The 20543-nt window shown below is 40.9% G+C and overlaps 1 protein-coding gene across 3 annotated transcripts in view; it reads left to right on the top strand.

Annotated features, from left to right (window-relative positions):
• Positions 1 to 20543, top strand: part of snx29 (sorting nexin 29) — an 81863-nt gene that overhangs the window by 33145 nt on the left and 28175 nt on the right. For all 3 annotated transcript variants that reach the window (XR_005897004.2, XM_029134979.3, XM_055504255.1), the window contains 4 exons: positions 8764 to 8870; positions 18053 to 18169; positions 19396 to 19451; positions 19772 to 19853. Coding sequence is in view for 2 of the 3 variants with exons in the window: in XM_029134979.3 (XP_028990812.1) it covers positions 8764 to 8870; positions 18053 to 18169; positions 19396 to 19451; positions 19772 to 19853 (362 nt within the window). In the remaining variant the exon portion in view is untranslated. The remainder of the gene's footprint in view (positions 1 to 8763; positions 8871 to 18052; positions 18170 to 19395; positions 19452 to 19771; positions 19854 to 20543) is intronic.

Below are 20543 nucleotides of genomic sequence, written 5' to 3'. Positions count from 1 at the left end.
TACAATAACCAAAACGCTATTTCATTGACTTTTTAAAATGGCAGATAATTAGGAACGCTGTTTTACTGCCTGGTAAAAAGGTGCCAGAGGAATACTGAGGCGTAAAGGATGTGCTCCCGAGGACAGCGACTTGCTGTGTGGCTGCTGACGTCAGGATGCTGATGTGGCAGGAAGATGACATGAGGTTGCAACTTGTAATATTATGCAGTCATCGTTTTTATTTCTTGTGCATTTTCAGAGAGCTTTTCTTTTTTAAATTTTTTTAACGACTAGAAACCTCTTTCAGGTAACGAATTGGACAGTGGAACAATAAAGTCACCGTTAACGTACTACACTGGTGCTGCTGGTACAGTAGGCTTTATTAAATGACCATTAAAAGTTAAGTCCCCACTGATCTGCTTTATTTAACTGTGAGACAAGAATATTACCTGTTCAGCTTTTTCTTTGGTTTGAAAGTTTGAAAGGTTTGAAGACATTCACATCAGTGACCTCCAAATGAAGAGTGTTAGCAGAGACACCGTTTATTTTGCCTCACTCTTAACATCCCCATCGCTTAGAGGTAAATCGTCATAAACAATATTGTTCTTGTCTCACCCCAGTACTTCAGCCCAGATCTGCACAGCCATTTATTTCTTTATCCGACACACTGAAAGCAGCTGCTAAAACAACACCCTATTTACTAAGAAACAGAAGAGTATATATATTCTATATATACTCCTCTTTTTAAAGCAAAGCTGTCCATCACAATATGGCATTCAGCGTAAGATATGCTGCTTGCTAAACTGCTGGACAGAACAAAAAAAAAAAAGAAACAGTTTGTGAATTGTGTACAAAGTTATTCGACTTTCGATTGTTAACCAGAGTTGAATAGGTTTACCCTCATCTGTAGTGTAGTTGCAATGTGATCGAAACGTCCGCTGGTGCTGTGGAAAGCAGGCTTTGGTTACCAAACATATAAAAGCTTATATTTATGGACCTCATTCAATCTCTTCCTGCAATATACTGTAAACTTTCAGTTATATTAGTATGAAATGAACATTATAAAAAAAATAGGCTGTATAGTACTTTATTTTGACTTATTATAGTATCAATACAGATTCTTAGGAAGATTCCTTTTGATGTGAAATTTCTTCAGAACATGTCTGAATATGCTAGAAAGAAGTTCTCTTCACTGAGGGTCTTATTGCAGAGTTCCTTTGTTAGTGGTTTAACACTTTATTGTTCAAAGATTTGTTGTGCAGACATTTGTCTAAATCTTAGTTTCCTTTCAGAAGAGAAGGCTAGATTGACAGACACAGACTGCTTCTAATCATTGAAATTTCAATAGAGTCTTTATTAATGCACGGGTTGTAAGCTGGAAAGGTCAGGTTTGTTACTTGACTTTTCCAAGCTTTGTGTGCGGGATGAAAATATTTATCCCAAAGAACACTTTAAATCTCTGCGGCTGCTTCTCTGCTGTGTCCAGTCTGTTTGTTATTCAGGGGAGAAGTACAGTGCGCCGCTGTAAAGAAAAAGACATTCCTCTCCCTATGCAAATAACCGTATTTGCTCTGAGATGTTTTGGTTGTATCCTGTTAGGAAGAAAGAACAGACTCCTACAAGGAGAGTGAATGAGGAATAAATGATGTCAGGACATCGACAGGTGTGATTGTCTGCTTTTGTACATGTAATGAAGTCTCACAGCATGCAGCCTTCTACTACAAGGGAACAGACCTGACAAGAAGTAAAAAGTGTTGCCATGGGAATAGACAAGGAAATACACTGGATGGCCTTAGCCAGACATCAAAGGCTGGTATCTGTATTGAAGGTTGACTCTCAATAAAAACGCCTCATGGGCCCATTATAAATGGACAAATACTGGTGTAAATACTATACAGAATCAATCAGCCATGGCCTAATATTGTAACAAATCAGGCGTTGAGAATCATCATACAGGTGCATTACAAAGAGTTGTTTGTTTTTCATAATTGAAGCAAGATCCTCATGATTTTTAGGTGCAGTTTAATTTAACGTTACATAGCACTGTACATTCAACACGTATCCATGCACTCTGCAGAGCATCATGAAATATATTTGCTTTGGAGTGTGAATATGCATTGAAGTGGTGGTACAGTACATGGACTCGCCAAGGCTGCAAATCACTGCCTTACACTTGCTTACTTTTTACCTTGTACATCCAAGAATATGACAGAAGCTGACAAAGGTATATCAATTTTGGATCGTAGGACTATTCGATTATGTAACTATGGTGCTTATGCATTTAACAGATTAGAATGCATTATTAAACATTATAAAATTAAAAATCTTGACACTAGAGAGAGAAAAAAACAAGAATAAGCAAATCATCTTAACAGTTCACAACTCATTATTTGCAATTGTGCTACAATATTGATTTTTTCGATGCATTTTGCTCTTGCATATCAACACGACTCAGCGTAGACAGACTTTAATATGCACATAGAGAGAGTCTGTGTGTTTCGTTACTGTACTTCCTATATGAATAACACATGATGCGTAGTGCATGTACTTAAGCTGTAAAAGCTGTTTTAAAAGCTGTAGTTGTTGTGTTGTTGTGGTTCTGTGGCTGCCCGTTTGTCTGGAACGGCAACACAAGATTTGTGTTTTTGTGTAAGCATGTACAGTCTTTCATGCATACAGGTAACTCATAAATGCCTGCACTCAAACTTTTAGTACATGGCTGAAAATTGTGTATGCGAGCATTGTTTGGGGTAAACGGGTTTCCAGTTTGCATGCGATTGATTTTGTACATGTTTGGATTCTGTCAGAGCACTCTGCAAATGCGTAATACCTCCCTTTTAATAGGTTTTAGCCAATTGAGCTGTGATGCTTTCCAGCTGAGACATTTTTAGGTCACAGTTTTTTTTAATTGCTTTGATCACAGGAATAATTAGGTTTTTTTCTTTCCACTGCTTCAAGCACACACACTACTACTACAGTATATAGTATGCGTACACCTGCGCGTACACATTTCTCTTTGTCCTCATTATACAGGGCTACGCATTAAAATTACTCTGACAGACAAAAGAAAGACAGGCATTATAGCAGTGTCAGATCAAAGATTTAGAACAATCGTCTTTTTATTGCGTGCAGATAATGTGTGTTTTGAACCTTCACCCTGCCTTTTCAGGCCTAATCACTGTCTTGAAGCTGCTTTGCTAACCGTTCCGTATTTGTTTAATAGAGCTGGGCATGCTGTGCTCCAGGTAGAGAAACCCAAATTCAATTACAGCACCCCTGCAGTGTTTTTTTTTCATCCCGAGTCTTTTTATGTTGAGAGTACCTACGTGCATAAATGTTCAAGTTGGAAGCAATTTTGAGAGTTCTGGAGTAGTCCCATGTCTTTTTGTTGGGAGAGAATCATAATTTCCTGGCAGAAAAATTGCACATATTGTAATATAAATCTATCCCTACGACTCAGTTAATTGCAAAATAGCAGAAAAAGTTTTTTAAATCAAAATATGATAAAAAGTTTGGACATCCATGGTGAAAAAGGCTTCCTTTGGCGCTTCAGACAGCATGTTGGCACAGCTGAGTATCCCCTATGGAAGCCTAAACCATCAAGGAGCTCAATGTGATAAGATTTTCCTTGGGTTTAATTTTGTGAAATGAGATTTTGAATGGCAAAGCTGGAGCAGTGAGGTGTGTTGGTTTGGCCTGCCTGCCTGCCTGCCTGCGACTTAAATCAGATTATCTGAAAATTTGTCATTTAGTACATGTAACCACATTACAATCTATAAATATTTATTTAGCATCGCATTATGAATAATCTTAATATTTATCCTCAGTGTCCTATCTTATTATTTACTTCTAAACAGTGTTGAGCACCACATACAGTACATGGAGCTGTACTCTGTAACCTCATTGAGTGTTTATGCAATGCTGAGAGGTGTGAAAAGCTAAACAAAGGCTGAGTACTTAGAGCAGATGATAAATAAAACTTTAATAATCCCTCTGGGGAAACTGGGTCATTGCAGATGTGAAGAAGAGAAGACAATAATAGAGCAAATGGAGAAGATAATGCAAGTAATTAAGGTAAAAGAACACTCTGTACTGAGGGTAAAAAAAACTGAAGCAGTGAAGGCGAGATGAGCAAGTATGAGTATCATGTGAAGTTCAGATTTAAAAGATAAAAGATCTAGAGACATGCATCTTCCAGTTCCTGCGAGACGTTTAATAAAGCAGAAACGTCATACATAAATCTTACTATAGCAATAAATGTCGCTTGCACACACCTGGTAGCAACGTCTTCTGGCTGCACCGACCAGCTCGCTTTGTGCTTCACTGCACATTATGTGCTCGCCCAAACAATCAGTCTGCTGTTTTCTCACCAGAGCACAAGTCACGTACAGGTGCAGCTCAATAAATTTGAATATTGTCAAAAGCTGAATATATTTTTGTAATTCAATTCACAAGATACAGATTTATTATGAGTAGGGAGATCTGTTGCTGTATACACAGTGATATATTTTAATTTAATTTGAATGATTATGGCCAGTCTGGGCTTCCAGAACACCTCAGCAGCAGCACCACAGGCTGATCACTGCAGTTTTCGATCATTTTTAGTTCATCAAGATGCAGCTGTAGTTTTTACATGAGTCTCACATTCCAGTACATCCCCAGGAATACATAGTATAATTGTATTAAATCGTCTGTGTCCTGAACTCTGTCGACCCTGGCAGGCAAACTGTGTCATAGTAACAGTTTCAGAAAACTCAATTTTTGCTTTTTCCTCTTTTCACAGCAGAAGTGAATGTTTTGTGATCCTTAGTATATGGAGCAGAGTTGACATACCACCCAAGTAACTGTTTATGCCCAGGACGGGGCCATGCGTTGTTATTGTTTTTATTCTGTTGTCATTTTATTGTATTGTTGTTTCCTGTTCTTCATATCGTCTCTATCGAGGGCACCCTCAAAAGCCAAGTAGATTCCTGTAGTGTGAGGAACTGAAGTACTGTTCGCACAGTATCTTGTGTGATACTGTGCGCGGCTGCCTTTGATCCGTTCATGAGAGATGGTACAGTATATGACAGTAGTTTGCTGTGGTTGGAGCTGTTTTGGACACAAAAAAGTAAATGCAGCACTGTTAGAATAAAAGTACTGCACTAAACTGAGATAATAGTGTGGTTTGACTGTTTTAGTGTTCTACAGACATTCGTACCGTACCAGCTGATGCCTTGCAGTCACTGTGCCGTGATTCCATTCATAATTGGGTGGATATTTCAGTTTTAATGACGTGACAGAGAATGAACTGATGCTCTCTGATTTAGCCTGTGTTTGTGAAATTAGCAATTTGCTCCCATTTCTTGGATTCTAGTGAAATTGCTCAAACCAAAGTGAATAGAAATCTTGTGCTTTGTGTGACATCGGGGAGCATGCCTGATCTCTTAACACAAAGTCTCTGTTATCCTAAAGGAGGGGACTGTGAGAAATTAACTATGAACAATTAGTGTATGAAAGCAGATCGCTTTTGATTAGCACTTGTTAATCTACTCAGTCAGCCGCCTGCTTGCTGCCTCGCCAGCCAATCAACAATGTATGGCCTGATTGCGTGATTAACTCAAGGTTGTGTGTGCCAGTGTATGTGGGACTGAGGTGGAGCTGTGCTACTTGTTAATGTAGCAAGCCTTTGTGTATGTTTTAATCTAGTTTGTCTGTGTCTGGCCTTCTCAACATGATGATTAATGGTGTGGGACTTAGGAACAGTGCAGTGTTAGGCCAAGTTAAATACAACAAATGCCTGATAAGAGAGTCAAATGAAAGAATAAGACTAAATTGGCGTAAGACTGTGATGCAAATGATGAATGGGTAAGGACCGATGACGATCCCACTGTACGAACAAAGAGAACGGAATAAAAAGGTAACAAAAACACAGCAAATGAAATGAGTCGTGTCCCACCTGTTATAAAAGTGCATACAGATAAAAAGAAGTTAGGTGCACAAAGGATGGGAAGGATGAAGTGATGTCATAACGAGATAAGATATGGACGGCGAGATTTAGAAGAGCCCCAATTTCACAGTGGTGTGAGTGCAGCGGGCCTGCGCTGTGGCGGTATTACATGGAACGCTCCAGTTGACTGCGCATTGGCCCTATTGTGGTGGGAGCCCTGCGCATGTTTTATTTAGCAGCTGCGCTCTGTCTCGGCTGGAGCGGGATGGACGTTTGTTTGCTCCACAGCCCCCGGTGTGTTTGGGGGTCACCGAGGCAGAGCCGCGTCTCCTCACTGCTAATGGACGGAGCAGCATTAGTCAAGTGTGTCAGCCCGTTCCCTGCTCTCTCAACAACTGGCACTGACGTTATTATCGCCAGTCAGAGCCTCCGCCTCTCTCTGATCCGTCAGGCCTTTCATGATTTCGCGCACAGGTTAGATTCCCCCTCTGTGTGCCTGCTCTTGTGCTAGTTTTTGAGCTCGATACATTGGAGGTTGTCCGTGAACCTACAGCCTAATGTAGAGTCAAACTAAAGTGAACTGTGTTCTGTTGCTTTCCTGTGTCTCTATTTGAGTTCTGGTTGATGGTAACAAGCATAAAATGACAGAAATTGTCTCGGCGCCAACGCTGTTTTTATCCCTGTAATCTCGGTTGTGGGGGAAGAGCTTTCTGATGAATTCTTGACCTATGAACAGTTGGCATCTTTCAGTATTTTGCCCTGGACAGCAGAGGCCAGATACACTAGACTTTACCTCAGAGAGCAGTTATGTACATGGAGCTTGTAAACTGTGTTGTCCATCTGCTCTGAGCAGATTATGGTTACTTTGAAACTTTTGAAAGTTTGTTAGTCAGTATCTTAGCCTGAGGGCCATACAACAGACTGTACAGTATGTACATTATCTACAATAGGAGCTTTCAGCAACAAGTATGCATAGGCTATGCCATACAGTACATGGACCGTCAGTGTGATCGGTAGCACAAATCCAAGGGGAACAATACCTTAGAGCTGAGGCTGCAGGAGCAACCATCAGCAATCTTTACTGTGTGTGTGTGTGTGTGTGTGTGTGTGTGTGTGTGTGTGTGTCATCTTTATTCCATGGCAGGATGTGTATATTTTCATTATCTGTGTGTACAGTAGTTTATGAGGTTATTAGACTGCTGACTAAGGAACAATACAGTGTTAGCTTGGGAATCACTGTGTTGGTACTGTATCAAGTGTGTGTGTGCGCGTGTGCGTGTCTACTGTATGTACAATTGTTGGAGGTGTTTGGGTACATGTGAAGCATTGTTGCCGTGCCAATTATTGTTTTGTAGCATGACAGGGTTTCATTCATTTTGTTTAGTGGTTTGTTTGACTGTATACTGTAGATGCTGCAGTTCTATCAAGTGAAAACTTATGATCAGGGAAGGTCTGTTTGTTGAGACTTAGGATACAATAATTGCTTTTTCAGACATTTCACATTATTCCCATTGTCAAGCACTTGCAGAGTCCACCATGAGCTCCTCTATACCAGTGCACTGCAGAGACAAATGGGCTCTAGAGCTTAGCTAAAACTGGGTCACACAGCGAACAATGATCTGAAGCATGCCAGTAAATTTACATCAGAATGGCTGAAAACGAAATTTTGCAATGGCTTGGTCAAAGCCCAGACCTCAACACAACAATAATGTAAGAGGTGAAAACCAAAACATTCAGTCCCAGGATGAAAAAGAATAAAAGCTATTGCTTTGTTGTCTAGGTTTGTATTTGACTTAGTCTAACACCCACAATTCTGTTTTTATGTGTTACACATAACAACAGAGAATTAAAAGGCAAGGATGCATTTTTTGCACATGAAATGATCTGGAGAATCCTGGGAGTTGGTGTCCTTGTCTGAGACTCTCTGCAGCTTTTCCTCTGTGTCCCATCTGTGTAGAACCACAATGAGCTGGCCTGCTTCATCAATACCTGCCTCGCTTTGTCTAGACGCTTACTAGAGGTTCATGTTTTATCCACTCCAGCTGTATTTTCTCTAAAACCCCTCCCCAAAGAGCCATCACTTCAGGTTTGTTTGAGTTTTGTGCAGACTCTAGACTTGATCAATGTTTTAGTATTTTACCTTTCCGCTGTCTTTGTCTCTGCTTATTGTCCTGGTTTCTCCCTTCTTCTAGCTTCAGTGTGTTTTCTAGGCATTAACTGCATGTGATAGTGGTAAAATAACGGTGTTAATTTGATTCTGAAGAGGTGAAAAAACAATCCGTCTTCCACCCACCACTGCAATAAGATACAGGGCTCCAGTCCCAGATAACTTCTCCTGCTCTTCTCTGAGAGGAACCCGATTAGTTGGTGTTTGTGGACTTGGAACTCGGTTGCTCTAGGCTCTGTCTCGATAACTTGAGCAACTTGGGGAACAAAAGTGCTAAGCTATTATTGTAAGCGCTAATCTCCGAAGAGAATGTGTGATTCAGACAGGTGTTGTTAGAGAAGAGGAATTTATCATTTGACAGAAGAGCTTTAAATGTCCCAAGAAAGAAAAGGGTGCTTGTGTGTTTACGCCATTTTAAACTGAGCTGAAAATTTATTACATTTATAATACTTAGATTTTAGAACCTACCTTTAAGTCAAAATACTACATAGTGAATATGATGTCTCCTGTGTGTTATTGTCTCCAGGCCAAATGAAAGCATCAACTAACTGTAGTTTGCCACAGTTGTTTGCCACAGTTTGCCAGTAAAGTGGGTAAAAACCAGCCAGCTAGTTATCGTTTCACAGTATTTATACATAGTGTAAATATTTAAACGTACCTGTGTTGTCTGTCTTGCTTTTCGTTGCAGCCCTGTCTGTGTTGCAGTCAAACGAAGAACAGGTGCCTGTCTCGCAAAATAAGTCCATGGGCGACATAGAGGAACTGGCTGCTAGTTACGAACGCAAACTCATAGAGGTGAGTGCTTGATTTATTCTGTACAAGAGATCCGTTATTATGCTTGGAAACAATTTCATATTTTTACATTCTGAATAGTTGTAGGAATACTGCAAGGCGGGGTTGTTTTTTCTGTTTTCTATCATTGTGCGTTTAAAATTCATTTCATATGGACACCACATCTTTTCATCTAACATACAGGCTTGTCACAAAGTTCCTTCTTCTTATGTTTTTTTTGTTTGACTTAAAAATCAACAGTTACTGCTTGATCATAATTTCAGTATTTGCATTGTATTCCATTGTTTTATGTTTTAAACCCAGTTAGAGACATAGAGGTGAACATGCATTTCCTACTCTTAGAATGCTTTATCTACAGTAAATGAAGCAGGGAATTCTGACTTCTCCAGTCACGTTGATTTAAAACACAAACAGCCAACTGCTTCTTCTTAAGGATATTAATTGCAGAGCTTGGTGAAGGTTTCTGATAATTGAACACGGCATAAGTAGCCAGCTGTGTGAGTGGTGCTGGGAGTTGTGTAGTTTCCTGCTTCCTGACCAATGACAGCACTCCCTGTGAGAATAACATTGATGAATAACAGATGGAAATAAAGGGCATTGTAAACTAGTGTGTATTCAAATGGTGTGTGCGTGTGTGTAAATTATTAAAAAGAACTATTTATGCTTCTGTTTGGCCAGATTACTGTATGTTTTCACTTATGTATGCACATGTGTGATGTATTTTTAATGGTGTTTACACATTTACTATTTCATTTTCTATTCTGTCAATCTTGATTGGGCATCCACAGAAAGCCTGGATGGTGGTAGTGGAACACGTTCACAGCTCGCATGCTCTTCTGGCCCCAGAACAGCAAGGCTTCAATGGCTTTGACTCAACGAGCGCGTGTTGCTGAATGCAGGTGTTTTCCATTGTCTCTTCCTCTATTCAAGAGGCCACTGCTGTCTTGTTATCCACCACAGGCGCAAAGTAGAGAGGACAAGAAAGTTACGCAGCAGACAGCTGCAGGATGTTGGCCATAAGTGTTTTCAACCATCTGCTTTAGGAGCTGCTGTATATTCGTGGTCATAATGCTTGCAGGGAAAGTGGAACAGTGTTGCCATTACTATTTTATGTAGTATGAAATACTGTACTCAAGGGTGTGATGTGTGTTATCTACAGGTCAGCAGCATCACCATCAGCCCTGATGGGAGAATTTTGAGATTATTTAATTCTGTCAACTGTCTGAGTGGCTGTCAACGGTCAAGGCAGCTGTCTTGCTTGACTGAGACTAGGTTATTGTTTTTTAGATACATACCAGCCATCCAGACACAAGTAAATGTTTGACAGGGCTCAGCCTTCATTAAAATGGGAAACACACGTGTTTGTGACCTACAGTAGTTCAGTTTAAATTTAATGATGCTAATGCTTTGTTTTGAGTTTGACTTTTTATGTATGCAGAGAACTGCATGTATGTTTCCTCCTGAACGCTCATCTGTTCATGTGTGAAGTTTGTTAATTTCTACTCCGATTATAGTAAGCTCATGTCCTTCCACCATCTATTTCCCTTACCTTGCTCCTTCACTCCACATTTCAGCTCCAAGCTCTGATATTAGATCTGTTAGAGCGAGCTAATCCCAGTGGACTAGTGCCTGCTTGAAATTAAACAGAAAACACAGATAAGGTGAAAAAGTAATGGAAAAGTGAAAGATCGACCAAGATAAAATCAAGGAGGAGAGATGATACACAAGGGGAAATACAGTATAAACATATGCATTTTTGTGTTGTTGCATGGCAGTTTTCATTGTGTGTTAATAATAAAACAAGGTGTGGATGAGATTTCTGAGATAGGGGAAGTGCGTGGCATTGATCTGTGAGGCGCTGGTGTTTAGGAAAAGGTGGGCAGGTAGTGACGTCACCTTTTATCAGAGCACACAGGGTGCTAGTGTCAGGCTGGAAATATACAGCACAGCACCTCTTCTCTCACCAGTCGGATCTTTCACACCCATCAGCATGTGAACGCTTATATTAAATGCTGTTTAGTCTCATCTGAAATAGAAGCGACTGCTGCAACATGTGTCTATGACATGGTTTCTCCTGAGCCAAGTTACTTCTTTCCTGTGTGTCTGTCACATTGTTTGAAAACGCACTGTTCTCAACTATTGACTCCATGTGGAAGGGCACTCTGCTGGAGGTCTGACGCAAAGCCTGTACCTTTTTCACTTTTTCTAAACCTGCGTTTCATTTCAACCAAATACGATTAAATTTGATGCAAACGTTGAGATAAAATCTGATTCATGCTTGTAAATTATAGTACATGATACAAATTGAATAACCATTAATCTTCATCAAGGATGAGCAAGTAGACACCTCTGCATGTTCCAGTACTACAGTACACTCATACATTAGCTGTTTATCAGTAGAAGGACTTGAGTGTCTGTGATGTAAAAGCATAACAGGCACAAATAAAGAGTAATAATAATGCTGATAGATCACCTTGAACACTGAATTCATGATTAATGCATTTTACCTCAGTTGAATGTAGGTGATGAGTGTTGTACAGCCACATTTTCAGTGGAATCTGTGAGCCAGCTAATTAGAGCTGTGATCCAGCAGAAGTGTCTGAAGTGATAACATCGCTGGGCAAACTAATACCGTGCTGTAATTCGCCTGCTTGTAAATAATCCAGGCAGGAAGTTTCTAAGCAGATGTTGTCCGTTCGGATGCACCGCAGTATGTTGTTACAAATGTGTGAAGCAGTGTTTTAAAAGACGCCGCTGTTATTTAGGAAACTCTGCTTTTGTGCTTCAAATTGAGGACTAATTACATCATATATTAGTGATGTAAACAAACTCATCTGTACTGTAGCTCAAAGGCTGGATCGTCCCAACCTTCAGTAAATTCTCCGCAGATGTCTGAGTCACATTCATTGAACAGACTCAACAGCCACATTAGATGGTTTGTGACTGTGAAGTTACGGTTGCAGCACATATTTTCGTATTTTTTTTATTTACTGTGGGGTGTTGGTAAGTAGAGACTTTGCTCATAGAGGATAGGATAGAGGAGGGATATGGGTCGAATCTTCCAGTGGGATCCGGGGGTTCTCGCTTTGATCTGCGAGCTCATTAATTACCCAGAAAACAACATCAAGTACAAGAACAACAATTAGAAGCCACCAACTCAGAACCTCCTCTATTCAGAGAGAGGAGAATCAGGAGAATATGAAGCGCCATGCCTGCATAATGCTCACTGTCTCTGCTGCGTAATGCAAAGAAACGTGACCCTTGAAAAGACAAAATACTGCATAATGCATGCTATTCTTTCGAGAATAATGGAGGTGAAGCAGCTTTGAAGTATGAGCACATGCACCGAGTACAAAAGCCTTCCTAGGCCTTATTAAATTTGTTTTTTCAGAATTATTTATTTATGTGTTGTTTAATAAGGCCTCACGTCCTGCAGGGGTCAGGGCCTGAAAAGTGCAGCACAGGACAATCATCTCACTGTTACTTATTGTTATTTAAGTTACTTAATGCTCTTACCATACTAAGAATGTGTATGAATAGGTTAGGGCCATGATGCAGCTACGATTAGTAATGTGCAACAATACTAGACTTCCTATGGACACTCAGTATGAGCTCTTTTTGCCTGGTCCAATCCTCACGCTGGCCACAGTATTTCTTTCACAGATCTCTGTTCATTTCAGCAGTGGATAGACAAAGGAAAGCTGCTTTTATAGCAGCACACCGCATTTGTTGGTGGAGAACAGCTGTCTCTCGATTAAATGTTATGAGCTGTACTGTAGCCAAGTAGCAAATTAAGAAAATGTTAGTCTCATGAATTGGTTGAACAGACTGCTTATGATTTTATTGATTCAGGCTGACAAATTCATGTCCAAGCCTTTTAATTTATTATTTTTTTAATTTTCACTTAATGAATACATTTATAATATAGGGCAATATTACTGCAAAAAACTCCATATCCCAATGAGGCATTGTCCTCATCAGTTGATGATCTAGACAGCTGTCTTCCGTACAAGCGGCTCTTGATTAAATTACCCTGGAAACATACAGTAGCCACATGCACTGTAGCTGGACCTGTGTTCACTTAAAGGGGAAGGCAAGGTCAAAGGCAGTAATGTGTCCCTCTAGATTAGACCATTGAATTAGACACATTGGACACATTTTTTACCTACAAAACCTGGCTCGTGCCTAGTTACAGTTCTGGTGAGGCAGTCACTGTTCAATCACAGACTAGAGTCCTTCGGCTAAATACCACAAATCCATAACGACTACTGTAGCTCACATAATCCTCTAACTGAGACTCACTGTCCTGTCCTGTCGGTGAATATTAAAATATAGTTTCTGGAAAATGGAAGGGACTGAATGCAAATGTAATCTTATCCGGAGCCAAAACATTTTCTCACTAAAATAGGAATTAGTCCATCTGCATGTGACGAAAGTGTCTCATAATCAAAAGGATGACAGACTGTACAGACTGTAGTTTTAACATTGTCATCACTGCATCACAGTAATACTACACAGCCAAACGTGTGATCCAAGTGCTCATGGATGTGACAAAGAGTTACGTCTGTACCATGGACCAGTTTCAGACTTTTCTATAAACTCCCATTTCTGCTATTTCTATTGGTCCATCTGCCACTTTCATGTGCTCACACTTCGTAACTCAGCTCTGCCTCTCTGTTTTTTTCACCTCAGTTTAGAGTGGACAGCACAGCTTGCGGCGTCTATATTGGTCGATTCTCACACCCGTGCTTTAAATTTTTCTGCTGTGTCTCTTCCTGTTTAGTAGCAGCTGTGCAGAAATGAGTCAGAGACGCAGATTGAGACACGCACCGCGTTTAGAAGGACAAAATAACCCAGTATTAGCCATATTGTGATTGACGTCTCACCCAGTTTAAACAAACCTTTGATAGTCTGCAACTGGGTCTCTCTTCTGCCGCGAATAAAAAGAGATGAAAGTATCTTTCATGTGCTGTCCTGACCTGTAAGAGACAGTACAAGCTGTGATACCAACACTGAGAACACTGTGCTGGTACAGTATTTTTTATGTCACATCACTGCACATGAGCGGGCTCATTGTCAAGTGTGTTTGTTCCACAGGCCTTGTGATGCATGATGCCCTGTACAAGTAGGTTTAGAATAAGTTGTGTGTGGGTGGCTTAGATCTGTTTGCATCTACAGATGTTACAGATGTTGGGACCCCTAAGCACCTACTGTACGTCATGTTTCTCCTTCCCTCTCTGTCCTTTTTTTGCCCCTGGTTCATCCATCTAAACATGTTTTTTTATATTGTCTCTCAGCTCTTGACCTCATTTTGCTCCACCTCACTTATCACACATGCCCATTTAATTAGGCTTATAAGGTTTTGGGTCAGATATGCTCCTGCTGTTCTTGTTCTCCCTTTTTCCTCCCTGTCTCTCTCTGTGTATTTTTTTGTTTGGGGCATCACCCTGCGCTCTTTTAGCCTTTTTATTCAGGCCAGCTCAGCTTAGCGCAGTTTAGATCAGATCATTCACTGAGGGAAAGGATAGAAAGAGGCGCAAAGAGGTTTTGTATAGATAGAGGAAAGTAGTGATGGAAGATATGGCATTGTGTTATTGTCTGTGTGTTTGTTGCAGTGTGAGTGGTTGCGATGACTCCAGCAGCGCTAAGACTTGCATCAGGCAAAATTAGCCCTGCAGACCACAGACGGCTGTAATGGAAAGCATCTTATTCATAAGTGTCATGTAGTGTGGATACAAATCTAATTTATGAATATATAAAAGTAATACTGAGCTGAGCATGAGCTGAAATGTTTTAGCAGAAGATCCTTAACATAATTTTTGTAATTGTTTATTTATTTTGTCATTGTTAATCTGATATTATAATCGTGGTCAGGTCAGTTCCGGTGGTCATAGATTTTACATGGCACCTTGGAGTCGCTGATGCTGCTTGTCTAGTGTTTTCAAGCAGAACATTGCAGTCGATTGTGTCACATTTGCATGTAGGGGCCCTGTAAAGCATGCGGCCACTTACAGCCACTGCTTCAAGGCTGTGCATAGGCTGTTACTGTACCTGAAGGAGCTGTAGGCGTTCTGGCTTCAGCTGCTCTGACTTGTTTAACAAATCTACTCCGGCTTATGTTCTTTTCTTCTTATTTTCTAGTCATTTGTAGTCAATTCTTCAGTTAAGCTGAACTTTAAACCTGATGTTTTCTGACAGCGCCCTGTAGGTTACTCTGTTAATGTACCGATCACAGCGCTTCCCATTTCACAGTGACCAACCCATTTCCTGCCTATACTCGTACATGCCTGAGGTGAGCCTTTGGGTGGCCTCTGCAGACTAGGATGACACAGCTGATTAATGGCCATCACACGGGACGTTGAATGAACAGTGAAACCCCGTGTTTGCTTCTTAATGACCCAGTGTTTACACCAGCAGACATGATGAACTTGACCGCTTCTAACAAACTGGGGACGTTAGCACATGACCACGCAGCCACAGCTTAATGTAGACCAGCATCTGTTGTGTAGAATTAGTGCAAAGCAACACACACGGCCACTGGCATACGCATACAATACTGTACAAGCAAATGAACACACACATGCACGGATAGGGAACGACAAACTGATTAGCTTTCCTCTCACTGAGAATTAATTGGGTTTCTTCACGCCTAAAATTAATTCCCTCTTTTATAATGTCCTAGTTAAGAGTTGTGGCGGCTGAATAAATAGAGGTGATGAATTGCTGCCACGTCGAGCACACATTGCGTTTTAGTCTGTAACCACTTCATGTTCTTTGAGTTGAATATGACAGAAGGTCGTTTGGTCCCTGGCACAGACTGTACTTTACAATGCACAATTTTTTTAAATAAACAGGGATTACTTTAAATAAGACGGGAGCATTGCGATGGCAGGCTTATGGATTAATTTTTGACTGTTGGTTATGTTTTATGTTTTAAATTTCCATCTGCTGTGTTTTATTTTCGTGCAGCGTGACTGTGTCTGATCGCGATAACGTCTTTACTGTTTGGAATCATGTAGGTATTGAGTGTGGACAGTGAAATCTCCTTAAGTCAGTTGAGATAAAAAGTAATAGAGCAGGCAATTAACTGGGGCCAGATGGTTTGAAGCAGTTTTATTCATACTGTATAGCGTCACATGAACACAATCCTCATCAACCGGACAAATCGGTTAGTTCTGTTATTTACTGCACAACTTCTGAGCTGAGACCCAAAGACAGACACACGAGACCTTGTGAAACGAGGATACGAATGACTCTGGAGTCTATTTATCTAGAAGAAAAAGTCATTTGTGTCATCGTATTGTAAGACGTCACTGGGTTGTTTCTTTGCTCCTGTGGCCTTGTAGTGTACTGTAAATACAGCAAATGATAATTAAGACTCTTATAACGGTCCTCACACACTGTACAATTCATCATAATCTATTTCATCACTACTCTTTTCACTTATTTCCGTTTGAACATATTAGTAGGTTTTCACCATGTGTACCTTTTCACAGTTTGGCCCAACAGGGGGCATTCCTATTTGAATTTCTACAAGAAGAAATGTTTGTTTGGCCCAGAGGCAGTCTGCTCCAGAGATGAGGTAGCCTTGCTTCCTGTGTTTTTAAAATAGGGTTGTCATGGAAACTGAAAATTAGAATCTGCTTTTATACCATAGGGATAAAGTGAATTGAGAGTATTTAGAAAATGGAAAACATTAATTAAATGTGAAGGTCGGCATGATTTGGCGCGATGCGCGACACAATTCTGCGTTGTTATCATAACATTCATATTACAAAATATTTTTGCATTGCCAACGTAAGGGATTGTTCTTCTTCTGTCAAAGCATAACGCTTATGGGGCAATCCAATTTATCTTCATGCCTGTTTGGTAATGTTAAGGCTACTATCTGCAGTCATTTAACCTAGCTTAGCTGAAAGAAGTGAATCTGACGACGGTGCCAACACCTGCTGTGTAAACACCCCAGATTTCAGCTGTTATTGTATTCTATGGCTCAGGAGGAGCAGGGAGGGCGAGTTGACCACTAATCACAGGCTCAACTTCTGGTTCTTCCTGTAATGTCAATGTGCTTGGGAGAGACTCTAAAGCAGAAGTGGCCTGAGGGCCCGAAAACGATGCAACACCTGGATTTCCTAAATGTTCCCGTTACGGTGGAAAAGAATTAACATTCAACGTTAAAACCAAAACTTAAAGACAAAGAATTACAGAGCATTGGTCCTTTTAAAGCAAGCAACTAGAGATGATCAATAAACATTTAAAGCTGCAAAGGGAGGCAGCTGCAGCTGTAGCCTTTCACTTACAGTATTTTACCTTTCTGGTGCTTTCAGAATAGTCTGTGTTCCATATGTTTTGGTTTTCAGTCGGGTATTGTGGTGTTAAATTATAGTTACAACGTAACGTATTTATTACGGTTAGGTACGTTTTTCTCCTTTATTTCATTGCGAGCTCTCCTAAATGGGGTGTGAATAAGTTAATGTATGTAGGTCGGTGTCGGAGCAGCCGCTCGGCTCGCCTGTCAGCCGGGCACCGCGCCTGCTGAAGCGGTCATGACAGCAGGTGTCCTCCATACAGCGCAGTGTGTGTCACAGGTGTCAGTCTCCTGACAGAGACCTGTCCACGCTGTCCAGCCTAGTTAGGCAGACAGGCCGGGGAACACACACACACACACACACACACACACACACACACACACACACACACACACACACACACACACACACACACACACACACACAGACACACACACACACACACACACACACACAATAACTTGGCCATATTTCTGCGAACACACACATACACCCATGTGTGAATAACACCATGTCAAGATTAGTTAAAGCTGAAGACAATTGATTAGCCGGCTGCCAGGAGTCTGACTGCTTAGGATATGAACTGGCTTCACCCCTCAGTCTCTCTCCTTCTGTCTATGATTGTCTCTCGCCCCTTTCTCTCCTATCTCTGTCAAGGGTTTTTCCTGTTTCCCAGAATCTGTCCTGCTGTCAGGCTCCATTAGTTGTCACCTGGGGTGCTTCTGCCTTTTTTGTTATTAAATGCAACCTGAGAATTGTATTTCAGATGTGCATTCATCATATTAACAATGCACCATATGATATTTGTTCTGTTGTTTCATGTAATGCAGTTGTGTCTTGTGTTTTAAACACTGTGACTGTTTGTTTGTGCTGCAGGTGGCTGAGATGCATGGTGAGCTGATAGAGTTTAATGAGCGCCTGTACCGTTCCCTCATGGCCAAGGACCACCTCATTGTCCAGATGAGACAGGAACTTATTGACCTGAGAGGACCAGTGAGTGTCTCCAGATACGCACACGTGCACACGTCCCGCTCTCGTTTCCTTTTTTCACAGTTCTTCCCTTTTTCCTCCTGTCGTCCTTGTCAGTGTGACATTTTCTTAACTCAGCGTAGTGAGTTTGTTTGATTTTCCTCTCCGCTTGCCCCCGTTTGTCTGTTTGTTTTTGCACAGATCTGCAGCTGCCTGTCGGCTCTCTGCCAGTATTTCCTCCCATGTGTCATTTTTCTTGTGCACTCCTATTGTCAGAGATACTTTGGAAATGAAATATTGTATATTGGCCGCTAAGGTCATTAACACCTGTATGTGTTTTGATTACTGTTCTGCCATTGCTAAGGCTAACGTTCCTCTTAAACAAATAATAATCAAAAAATGTACCTCTTCCTGGTACTTTCAAAGTCATCCTCTAAAGTGCCAACTAGCACAAACAGAGCACCAACATCTGGTCATGCTCAAGAGAGCTTGAAGCTCTCCAAAAAATACTCACTGTCCATAGTGGGAGTTGATACAGCGGCAGAAATGGGAGCCCCAGGCTGAAGATAAGACCTTTTATCCCTCAGCTTCAGCCCTCCTCTGCTGGACTGCTCAGTTTGTGAGTGTGTGCACATGTGCATGTGTGTGTCCTGATTATGGCACGATTCCAGCTTGGGTGAGCTGCTGCCGATGACAAACCTCGGTGACTTTCTCTCTGCCTTTACACACAACCGTCTATCGCATCACAATGCTCCTCCGTTACTTTCGGCGTGTGTGACTGCTGGCAGCTCCAGACACCGCTTTTGTGGCTTGTGTGACAGTGTTTTTATTCCTCCATGTTTAAATACCTTCTGTGGGAAAAGCGGATAGCTCTGGATAAGAGGGATGTAAGGAAGCCACACACTGCTGTAACAGGCACACGCAGACACGCATTTATCCAGGAGGCCAACATCTGGGTCTGGTCATGTGGTTTCTTCAAGGGACCTTGAAGCAAAGTGTGAAATAAATAACTGGGCTGATTAACTCATACACACAATAACACAAAACACACATAAACTGCACATACTGTACAGTATGCAGTACTTTTAGGAAACGGTAGGACTTTCTTCTTTTAGATAAATTCTTAAATATATCATCCATTAAACCATGGCCAGTTTTTCTGTGTTTTTAATCTCAACATCACCGTGATGTTGAACGCTGTATTTATTCAGGTTCTAACGAATGTTGTTTCACTTTCGCCCTCTCGCCAGGTTCCAGGTGATTTAAGCCAGACATCAGATGACCCCAGCCTGTCAGATTTTGAGACGTGAGCAGTTTTTCTTTTATTAACTCTTATTTTAGTCTTTCCACTTACTATGTTTTGTATCTTGCTAGAGCTAAAATTGCCGCCATGTAAAAATATGTCCTCAAATTTAATTGTTAATTCATTCATTTGTTGCACCCTTAAGTTTCGAATTAGAAGCCAAATTAGATTTTGAGGTGTTTTACCAGAGTGAGCTGTAATTTTCTGTCGCTGTCTAAGTATAATGCTGACACACTGTTGATGTTACTACTGCCAGTGATAATGATAATGATGATGATGATGACGACAACGGCAGCAACGTTTGTCGTTTCTTTTCCACTCAGGGCTCATCGTGCTCTCATCAACGTGTGGATCCCTTCTGTGTTCCTGCAGGGCAGAGCTGCCAATGCTTACCATGTCTATCAGGTACCTACACTAATAATACCTGTCTCTCACCATGTCGTTCTTTACTAAGCCAAACTGGAAAATACAGGCGCTTAGTCAGAATGGATTGATTTATTCTGTGCCAGATATGTTATGTTCACGGCAAACTCTTCCCAGGAGACAAAAGATATATTGTACTGTTTTTTTGGCGATCGCTTTTATTAAAATACAAACAGTGCAATAAAGCAAAAAGGATTTTCGAGCAGATCATTAAGGATCATTAAGCCACAGAATAAAGGAACAAATGAGCACACTCTGAAATAATTATACATTAGCATTAGCATACATTAACAAGTTTGCATTAATACTTCATCATCAGTTTTAATTAGCATGCAGGGTTTTTCCTTCTTCTTAAGTGGTCAAACTAGTAACTAGTAGCAGAACAGCAGCTAAGAGAGTCTATTTAGTATTTCTGTGCTGATCTTTTGTCATTTACCATGACAGCCCTTTGTCATTTTGTCAGTCTTCCAGCAGAGTTGCCTTTATACTTTAAATCAATTCCAGACTACTGACCTGTTGCAGCTGCTACATTTGACTTATAACCTGCAGCGTTTATGCCAGTGCTAATAGCACTAGAGGAGTGGGTCCTGAGCTTTGGGCCCAGGTACTGTACTCTAAGTAAGGTGTGTTGGGAACTGGACTCAAGAGTCGCTTAACAAACCAAACTGCTGC

Source organism: Betta splendens, chromosome 19, assembly GCF_900634795.4.
Source record: "Betta splendens chromosome 19, fBetSpl5.4, whole genome shotgun sequence".
NCBI lineage: Eukaryota > Metazoa > Chordata > Actinopteri > Anabantiformes > Osphronemidae > Betta > Betta splendens.
Note: the sequence above shows the minus strand (reverse complement) of the source record. Positions and strands in the feature narration are given on the sequence as shown.